The sequence below is a fragment of the Bufo bufo genome, chromosome 6, assembly GCF_905171765.1.
Source record: "Bufo bufo chromosome 6, aBufBuf1.1, whole genome shotgun sequence".
In the NCBI taxonomy this organism is placed as follows: Eukaryota; Metazoa; Chordata; class Amphibia; order Anura; family Bufonidae; genus Bufo; species Bufo bufo.
This window is the reverse complement of record NC_053394.1, coordinates 79,504,021-79,515,052: the sequence shown is the minus strand read 5'-3', so window position 1 is coordinate 79,515,052 and position 11,032 is coordinate 79,504,021. Positions and strand designations below refer to the sequence as shown.

Sequence of the window (11,032 nt, the reverse complement as noted above, 5' to 3'; positions counted from 1 at the left end):
CCTCCTTCCTCCACATTGTGGCAATTATGTTTTCCTTTTACCTTGAAGAGATATTTTTTAACCATCAGCTGCTAATTCAAAAGTCTGCATGCTGTTGTCATTTTTGCAAAAATGATAGTTTCACATGATTTTACTTATATTTCTCCTATTGCTATGAAAGTGTAGGACTCACAATGAAAACAGTTAAGTACTTGCTTTATTGTTCAAAAATTTAAAATTTTCAGGAATTATTTTGTGCAATTTTCAATTATTTGTATTACTTTGCATTAGTTGTATCTTATATTTGGTAAAAATTAAACTAACGATAGAAGAGGAGGACGGCTGCTTCAGTTATTTCCTTGCTGACACTGGATTCTGTGTGTTTTCCATACCCATTCCAGTCAAAAGATGTAAAGTCTCCACACTGTCTGGGGTTTGCTTCTGGGAAGTAACCTCCTCCGATACAGTGCTGCAAATATGTAAAGAACAAATTATACAAACTGCTGTTACAGGAAACCAGAGCATATAGGGTCAGTATGTGTAAAAAACTGGCAAAAAAAAAACCCCACTCAACCCCTCAGCCACAGGACACTGCAGGTGCACGGACACCTGGAGCCAGGAAATACGTAATGGAAGAAGGTGAAGTCCAACACACGGTGTCTCTGTTAAAACATCATCATTTAATAAAGTCAATTTCAAATAATATCACATACCATGAGTACAGTACCACAGGATCGGTCTACACATGTCAAACTAAGCAGTTCATAATCATGATTCTTAAATAATGATGTTTTAAGGCTACTTTCACACTAGCGTTCGGGGCTCCGCTTGTGAGTTCCGTTTGAAGGGTCTCACAAGCGGCCCCGAGCGCATCCGTCCAGCCCTAATGCATTCTGAGTGGATGCGGATCCGCTCAGAATGCATCAGTCTGGCAGCGTTCAGCCTCCGCTCCGCTCAGCAAGCGGACACCTGAACACTGCTTGCAGCGTTCGGGTGTCCGCCTGCCCGTGCGGAGGCAAACGGATCCGTCCAGACTTACAATGTAAGTCAATGGGGACGGATCCGTTTGAAGTTGACACAATATGGCTCAATTTTCAAACGGATCCGTCCCAATCACAATGTAAAGTCTGGACGGATCCGTCTGAACAACTTTCACACTTAGAATTTTTTCTAAACTATAATGCAGACGGATCCGTTCTGAACGCTAGTGTGAAAGTAGCCTAAAAGAGACACCGTGTGCTATACTTCACCTTTTTCCATATAAGAACAGTATGGTTGGACCTTTTGCTGCCTTTCTTTGGTTCTGTAATGGGGAACAGAGGATCATGTGATACCAAATATACAACCCTCTTTTCCTCATACAGTTGGCCTGTATCCGTTGATGCTGTCCTTCCCTCCTTGTCTGTTGTTCTATGAGTACCACAGCTGGAACTCATAATTCAACCAGGGAAGGGAGCCACTGGTGAGTGACATATACTCATACAGTTCATGCAAATGTTTATAAATTGGTATTGTGAGCATCTTTTGTCAGGAATGACATGGCCCTTTCTGCAAACCACAGCCTTTTTGTGGGCTGTCTGTTCCTTATGCAACGATTCAGCACTTCCCCCTTAATGTGTGTTTGGATGACTGATCTGAGTCTGATCATGCATACACAGTTAAAGAATCATCCAGGGCTGATTTTCAGGAGTTAGTGTTTTTCCAACTCTTCTGGTAATCAAGATGTCTTCTTTTTTTTCAAGACATTCCAAGGAAGAAGACCATCTCATTAGAAACAACTTGTGAAAGTGGCTCCCTATTTTTCAAGCCTTGGAATATGGCAAGAGAAAATGCCAAGCCAGATATCCATCCACAGAAAGGTGTTTCAGGGCCTTGACCCTCATCAGTACAGAGTAGGATTCTGGATGGCTTAGTGTGATGCCATGAATGTGGCTTAGGCAGAGTGCTGGATCTCCTTAAAGAGACCAGTCCTGCATGGAGACTTACAGTACTTACTGATGGCGCTAGTGATATGGTTTTCTTCCTTGGGAGATACCTCTTTGAATATACAAATATCTGGCTTGGCATTTTCCTTTGACATTTTCTCAAAGTTTGTTCAGAAGTTGTAATTTGACTCATAGGGAGCCACTTCCACAAAATGGCACTAGTGAGATGGTTCTCTTCCTTGGGAGATACCTCTATGCATATTCCTTCCCCATGGAGCATGGCCAATAAGTCTCTTTACCATGTAGAACTTCCAGTAAGTCTCTATAATAGGGCAAATCTCTTTAAGGAGATCCAGCACCCCACCTAAGCTCCAGGACATTCCAGAAGAGCTTCCATTAACTATGATTCTGGCTGTTGGAATACTATGCACATCATTAAAGCATTATTCCCATTACAAGAAAGGACTCCCTTGAGCTGTTTCTGATTGGATTTGGTGGCCAAAGGTGGGAGAAACTACTTAGATAGACAACCAGGCTACACTACACTTTCTGTAACTCAGATACAAGTGGACAGTGAGCTACACTGTTCCTGTAGCCTGTGAGATGCAGGTCCCAAATCTACAGCAATAAAAGATTAAAGATTTGATCAAGACAAATGAACCATTTATCGAAATTCATTTGTTGCACACATTTACATGTGTTTTTTGACCATATCATAATTTTTATGGATATTTTTTAACTCTAAGCTGTATAAACTTGAATATTTATTGGACTGAAGCATATTATGTGCTTTGTTTATAAAAGGAAGGTGTGGCCTAAGGAGATTAAGTCTTTATATCAAGGTGTGTATAATTGTTAGGAAGCTCTGAAAAGTAAAAAATTGGTAAAAGTCATTTAGAGGCATGCATTATTCTTGAAATTGCTAAGATATTGGGGTATCATCACAGACCCATCAACTTTTGTTGCAAATAGTCAACAGGGTCGCAAGAAACGTGTTAAGAAAAAAATACACAAATTAACTGCTAAATATTTGAGAAGAATCAAACATGAAGCGACCAGGAACACATTATCCTCTAATGCTGTCAGAACTGCAACCTCCCTGGTGACAAGAAGTACAAGATGTTCAGTGCTCAGAGACATGGCTAAGGTAAGGAATCCTGAAACCCGACCTCCACTGAACAAGACACATAATGTCAAGACTGGGCCAAGAAATATCTGAAGACAGATTTTTTAAAGGTTTTTTATGAACTGATCAGATGAGAGTGATTCTTGACTGCGAGAACCATGGCTGGATCAGTAACGGGCACAGAGCTCCACTTCGTCTCAGAAGCCTGCAAGGTGGAGATGGGGTACTGCTATGGGCTGGTATCATTAAAGGGAACCTGGTTTTTAACTGTAAGAATCATCGGCATCCTGAAATAGTTCTCCCCTACCCTAATCATCCTATTTTTTTTTTTTTAAACACCCCCAAGTACATCTTTTACAGTCCACTTTCGCTTTCTTCAAGTAATGTAAATTAAATTCTTACCTCATCACTTCCCATTCCTAACCCCACCTCCCGTTATAAGAATCTAAAAATCCTACCTTCCTCCCGAACTCACGTCCCAAATCCCGCGCATGTGCAGAACCAGTCACCTCACTCACTGATGAAAAAAATCTAGAATATTTGCGATTACGAAAATATAGCACTGTATTCTAGATCTTCACAAATTCTCAAAGTGCCGATATTTGCGATAAAAATTCACGATTAGAATATTCGCAATTCATCTCACACTGATCATATAATGTATACTGCACAGTTGCAAGACTTGGAAGAGAAGGGGTGGAGATGAGCAATCGTAGAGAGTGTGCCTTATTCGTTTGTGGGCATGGCTGCACTCCAAGAGTCAGAGAACGCTGGACTCATCTCTGAAGCATGGAGGAGACAGGACTCATCTAAAGTACATTTACATATACGGCAGGAACATTTATTTTAGGTTTTTCTCTGAACTGATAGTTCGTTCAGAATTGATTTTAATATCATTATTAGTGTATTAAAAAGTATTTATAGAAAAGTGAGTGGATAAATAGGCTTAGAAAGTGCTGACAGATTTCCTTTAAAGATGAGCTAATTGGACCTTTTTGTGTTGAAGATGAACTCAAACTCAACTCCCAAACCTACTGCTAGTTTTTATAAAACACTTTATTCAAGCAGTGGTACAGGAAAAATAAATATCTATTTGTAAACTTTGAGGTGTTAGTTTATTCTTCTCACTCAGATGAAAATCGTTACATAATAATTCCGCACACTAATAGTTGCCCAATAATTATGCACACATAATACTCTCCTAAGAAAGCCATAACCTTACATTTCCTTTCTTAAATATTCAGATCTGAGGTTTATTAACATTTCGGATTCACTGACTACATTGTATTTGTTAAATAATAAATTCATTTAATAATAAAATGAATCCTCAAAAATACAACTTGCCTCATAATTGTGTACACTAGACAATGATTGTGAGTGATTGTTCAATTGAATGATCAGCCCTGTGTAAATGGTACTTAAAGGCGTTGTTCAGCTTTAGAGGTTTTTCTGCCAGTCCCCACCAACCTTACTAGACTTGCAGAGGGAAGCATTCGGTTGTGGCACCTTCGGTCCCCTGCTGCCACATCCACTGCTGCCACGTCTGCCGCATGGGAGACAGGTCTCTGCTGCAGTGGCAGACGTGACCCCCATCACATGTAAGTTTACACTAGGGATCAGAACATGCCAATGGAACGGTGGGGGGCAAAGGACCCAGAACTCATCAGTGGGGAGAAGTTAAGTGTGCTTCCCTAGGAAGGGAGGTGGTGGAGTCTGGCAGAAAAGCCCTCAAAGCTGTACATCCCCTTTAAGTGGCCTGATGCTAAAGATTAAGCTATGTACATACCCTGACCACATAATAATAGAAGATGGTTTATGAAAATGACTGTTGTCCTCAGTATGGGTCTGAGAAGACCTGGAGGGCTGAGATGAACCCTACTTTTTGACAAGTGCTGCTGAAATAAGGACTGAAGCTATCGTTTCTTTTGTTTGCCATAAAAACAGCAAGGCTCAAAATACAGTATATCAAGAGCCTTGAGTGAAACATGAATTGATACTCACGTGTTCTGCATTGCATCCTGTCACCTTCACTCCTGCACACAGAGCCAGGGCAGCTCTTTCATTATTAATAACCCGGAACTGGACATAACCAGCAGTGAACTCCTCTGCAGAGCAATACAGAAAATTAGAAAAATACAGAAAATTTGAAAATTGTGCATCTCCACATAGCTAACTGTCATAATACTGTTCAGTTGGAAATAATCTTACTTCGCCCAAGTGGTGAATAATACAGTTTTGTCTTCTCGGCACTACCGAAATCATACACAACAGGAACAGCCGGTCCATTATTTGTGAGGCAGGCCCCAGCGTTGTACACAACTGGATATATCTGAGAGGAAATCAACTGAATGTTATATTTATAACTCCCATACTGAATATTTGCAAAAATAATATTTCTTGAAGGGATTGTCCACACTTGATCAATGTGTATGTAAGACGACTATATGGCACTTACTATGCCCCTTGATGTCTGAGATTTTTGTGCTGTCCACTTAGACATTCTGTCCATTAAATGGCTGCTGATGGAGGATCGTGTGACCCGGAAAAAACTACTCCAGACACATTATTCAGCATTTTCTATTCAAATACACTGCACCTGCCATCAGCACTTGCACTGCTGGGTGTTTAGTGTGTGTCAGGTGAAGTGTGTCTGAATGGAGGCGGCTGAGTGACGTGTCTGGTCACATGAACCTCCATCAGCGGCCATTTTATGGACAGGACCTCTATGTGGACAGCACGGAAGACTTACAGTACAGACCAAAAGTTTGGACACACCTTCTCATTCAAAGAGTATTCTTTATTTTCATGACTATGAAAATTGTAAATTCACACTGAAGGCATTAAAACTATGAATTAACACATGTGGAATTATATACATAACAAACAAGTGTGAAACAACTGAAAATATGTCATATTCTAGGTTCTTCAAAGTAGCCACCTTTTGCTTTGATTACTGCTTTGCACACTCTTGGCATTCTCTTGATGAGCTTCAAGAGGTAGTCCCCTGAAATGGTTTTCACTTCACAGGTGTGCCCTGTCAGGTTTAATAAGTGGGATTTCTTGCCTTATAAATGGGGTTGGGACCATCAGTTGCGTTGAAGAGAAGTCAGGTGGATACACAGCTGATAGTCCTACTGAATAGACTGTTAGAATTTGTATTATGGCAAGAAAAAAGCAGCTAAGTAAAGAAAAACTAGTGGCCATCATTACTTTAAGAAATGAAGGTCAGTCAGTCAGCCGAAAAATTGGGAAAACTTTGAAAGTAAGGGCTATTTGACCATGAAGGAGAGTGATGGGGTGCTGCGCCAGATGACCTGGCCTCCACAGTCACCGGACCTGAACCCAATCGAGATGGTTTGGGGTGAGCTGGACCGCAGAGTGAAGGCAAAAGGGCCAACAAGTGCTAAGCATCTCTGGGAACACATTCAAGACTGTTGGAAGACCATTTCAGGGGACTACCTCTTGAAGCTCATCAAGAGAATGCCAAGAGTGTGCAAAGCAGTAATCAAAGCAAAAGGTGGCTACTTTGAAGAACCTAGAATATGACATATTTTCAGTTGTTTCACACTTGTTTGTTATGTATATAATTCCACATGTGTTAATTCATAGTTTTGATGCCTTCATAGTCATGAAAATAAAGAAAACTCTTTGAATGAGAAGGTGTGTCCAAACTTTTGGTCTGTACTGTATATAACAAGGGGACATAGCTTATGCAATATAGCAAAAGGCACAGGATAGATAATACAGTAGTACGGTAAGTGATATCTAGTCTTCTTACATACACATTGAACAGTAGCCAGAAAGTGGCCAACCCCTTTAATTGTAATAGTCCACATAGGTTTGTAGTGGCCTCTGGGAAAACCATTCTGTGTACAGATCACAAATAACTTCTGTATGCCACATAGCATCTAAATTTATAGCCATACAGTGTCCACATAATGCCCAAAAAGTTGTATAGTGTCTCAACGAAATACAGTGCTCTCTATAACCTGGTCATGCCTTAGAAAGGATATAGCATCAGGTGTTTTGATGTATACAGTATATAAGATACCATAGCCTGGAAAAGGTTACTAGTGCATCTCAATAAATATCAAAAAGTTAATTGATTTCAGTAATTCAATTCAAATGGTGAAGCTCATATATTCTACAGATTCATTACACACAGAGTAATTTGTTTCAAATGTTTAGTTAGGATACTTTCACATTAGCGTTTTCAATTGCGCTATTGAGCTCCGTCATAGGATCTCAATAGCGGAAGAAAACGCTTCAGTTTTGTCCCCATTCAATGTCAATGGGGACAAAACTGAACTGAACGAAACGGAATGCACCAAAATGCATTCCGTTTCATTTGGTTGCGTCCCCATCGCAGACAGAAGAACGCTGCAGGCAGCATTTTTCTTTCCGTGATGTGGTGCGGAGCATTACGGATCCATCCTGACACACAATGTAAGTCAATGGGGACATATCCGTTTTCTCTGTTACAATCTGACACAATAGAAAACTGATCTGTCCCCCATTGACTTTCAATGGTGTTCAAGACGGATCCGTCATGGCTAAAGAAAACCTAATACTGCCGGATCCATTCATGACGGGTGCATGCAATTGTATTATTGTAACGGAAGCATTTTTGCAGATCCATGACGAATCTGCAAAAAACGCTAGTGTGAAAGTAGCCTTATTTCAATGTTGATGATAATGTCTTACAGCCAGGGTTGAGTGAATTTCCTCGTGCTTCATGGTAACAAATTAAAGTTATTTGTCACAAAGCAAATTTCTTACTGAAATTTGGTGAAGCAGCTGAATCAAAGTTTTCATAACTTTCGCTCATCTCTACATAAGACCAATTCAGAAAAATTATTTATAATACAGAAATGTTGGCCTATTGAAAAGTATGTACAGTATATGCACTTAATACTTGTTCGGGGTTCCATTTGCATGAATTACTGCATCAATGCAGCATGGTATGGAGGCGATAAACCTGTGGCACTGCTGAGGTGTTATGGAAGTCCAGGATCTTGATAATGGCCTTCAGTTCGTCTGCATTGTTGGGTCTGGTGTATCTAATCTTCCTCTTGGCAATACCCAATATATTCTCTATGGCAGGGGTCAGCAACATCCGGCACTCCAGCTGTAGTGAAGCTACAACTCCCACCATGCTTCATTCATCACAGCTGGAGTGCCAAACATTGCTGATCCCTGCTCTATGGGGTATAGGTTAGGTGAGTTTGCTGGCCAAGAAAGCACAGTGATACTGTGGTTATTAAACCTGGATTTGGTACTTTTGGCAGTGTGGGCAGGTGCCAAGCCCTGCTGGAAAATGTAATCAGCATCTTCATAAAGATTGCCAGAAAAGGCAGTCATAAAGTGCTCAAAATCTCCTGGTAGACGGCTGCACAGACTTTGGACTTGATATAACACAGTGGACCAACACCAGCAGATAACATGGCTCCCCAAACCATCACTGAACCTCAAGCAACTTGGATTGCGTGCCTCTCCACTCTTCCTCCAGACTCTGGGACCTTGATTTCCAACTGAAATGCAAAATTTACTTTAATCTGAAAACAGGACTTTGGACCACTGAGCAACGGTCCAGCCCTTTTTCTCCTTAGCCCAGGTAAGATGCTTCTGATGTTGTCTCTGAGTTACTTGACACAAGGAATGTGACAGTTGTAACCCATGTTTTGGATATGTCTGTGTATAGTGACTCTTGAGGCACTGACTCCAGCAGTAGTCCACTCTTTGTAAATCTCCCCCAAATTATATGGCCTCTTCTAGGCAACCCAACTCAACTTTTCATTAATATGCTTGGATACAAAACATTGTGAACAGCCAGCTTCTTTAGCAATTACCTTTTGTGCCTTACCTTCCTTGTGGAGTGTTTCAATGACTTCTGGACAACTATCATGTCAGCAGTCTTCCTCATGATTGTGTAGCCTACTGGACCAAACCATTTAAAGGCTTAGGAAACCTTTTCAAGTGCTTTGTGTTGATTAGCTGATTAGAGTGTAACACCCTGAGTCTACAATATTGAACTTTTTCATAATATTCTAATTTTCTGAGATATTGACTTTTGGGTTTTCATTGGCTTTAAGCCATAATCATTAACATTAAAAGAAATAAACATTTGAAATAGATCACTCTGTGTGTAAGGAATATGTATAATACAGTGAGGAACAGAAGTATTTCAAGTTCTCCCACTTAGAAATCAAGGAGGGGTCTGAAATTCACAGTGTAGGTGCATTCCCACTCTGAGAGACAGAATAAAAAAAAAATTCAGGAAATCACATTGTATGATTTTTAAAGAATTTATTTGTCTTACACTGCCGAACATAAGTATTTGAACACCTGAGAAAATCAGTGTTAATATTTGGTACAGAAGCCTTTGTTCGCAATTACAGAGGTCAAACATTTCCTGTAGTTCTTGACCAGGTTTGCACACACCGACTCCTCCACACAAATCTCCTCTAGATTTGTCAGGTTTCGGGGCTGTCGCTGAGCAACACGGAGTTTCAGCTCCCTCCAAAGATGTTCTATTGGATTTAGGTCTGGAGACTGGCTAGGCCACGCCAGAACCTTGATATGCTTCTTACGGAGCCACTCCTTGGTTATCCTGGCTGTGTGCTTCGGCTCGTTGTCATGTTGGAAGACCCAGCCACGACCCATCTTCAATGCTCTGACTGAGGGAAGGAGTTGTTGCTCAAAATCTCACAATACATGGCCCCATTCATCCTCTCCTTAATACAGTGCAGTCGTCCTGAAAAGCATCCGCAAAGCATGATGTTACCACCCCCATGCTTCACAGTAGGGATGGTGTTCTTGGAATGCAACTCATCCTTCTTTTTCCTCCAAACATGACGAGTGAAGTTTAGACCAAAAAGTTCTACTTTGGTCTCATCTGACCACATGACTTTCTCCAATGCCTCCTCTGGATCATCCAGATGGTCATTGGCAAACTTTAGACGAGCCTGGACATGTGATGACTTGAGCATGAGAACCTTCCGTGCAATGCATGATTTGAAACCATGAAGGCGTAGTGTTCTACCAACAGTGACCTTTGAAACTGTGGTCCCAGCTCTCTTCATGTCATTGACCAGCTCCTCCCTTGTAGTTCTGGGCTAATTCCTCACCTTTCTTATCATCAGTAATACCCTGCGAGGTGAGATCTTGCATGGAGCCCCAGTCCGAGGGAGACTGACAGTAGTTTTTAGCCTCTTCCATTTTCTAACAATTGCTCCAACAGTTGATCTATTTTCACCAAGCTGCTTGGCAAATGCCCCGTAGCCCTTTCCAGCCTTGTGGAGGTCCAAAATGTTGTCTCTGGTGTCTTTTGACAGCTCTTTGGTCTTGCCCATGGTAGTTGGCATCTGACTGAATGTGGGTTGGACAGGTGTCTTTAAAGAGCTCAGACAGGTTCTACTAAGTTAGATTAATGAGTGGAGTAGAGGTGGACTTTTTAAAGGCACAGTAACAGGTCTTTGAGAGCCAGAATTCTTGCGGTTTCTCAGGTGTTCAAATACTTATGTTCAGCAGTGCAAGACAAATACATTCTTTAAAAATCATACAATGTGATTTCCTGTTTTTTTGGGGGGTTTTTTGTGCAAAATCGCAGGGTGTTCAAATACTTCTGATCCTCACTGTATATGAGTTTCACTTTTTGAATTGAATTACTGAAATAAATTAACTTTCACATGATATTCTAATGTATTGAGATGTATAAGCCACCGTAATGTATGAGTTTGGAAGTTACTTACTTTGTACAGCTGGAAGAGGTTACCACCTTCTCTAGAAAAGAAACCATTTTGTGTCCGGTATCTTAGAATAGCACTATATCTCCACCTAAACAAAGGTGTCTTGTTGGGAACGTGCCATATCCCCAAGTCTTTAGCAACAATATCATAATATCCCGGATTCTAGAGGTGAAATTAAAAAGATTGATGGTAACATTTGTAACATTCTGGGAATTGAAAATAAACAGAAAATACTGAACTAATGGACAGTATTC

The 11,032-nt window shown here is 40.8% G+C and overlaps 1 protein-coding gene across 1 annotated transcript in view; it reads right to left on the bottom strand.

The window, feature by feature from the left end:
- Positions 1-298: 298 nt before the first annotated feature.
- The window catches only part of LOC121005535 (intelectin-1-like), a 32,712-nt gene continuing 21,978 nt past the window's right edge, over positions 299-11,032 (bottom strand). Inside the window, exons 5-8 of the mRNA XM_040438306.1 lie at positions 10,782-10,940; positions 5,239-5,359; positions 5,032-5,135; positions 299-448 (exon numbers count right to left, since the gene is read on the bottom strand). Of these exons, the coding sequence (XP_040294240.1) occupies positions 299-448; positions 5,032-5,135; positions 5,239-5,359; positions 10,782-10,940 (534 nt within the window). The remainder of the gene's footprint in view (positions 449-5,031; positions 5,136-5,238; positions 5,360-10,781; positions 10,941-11,032) is intronic.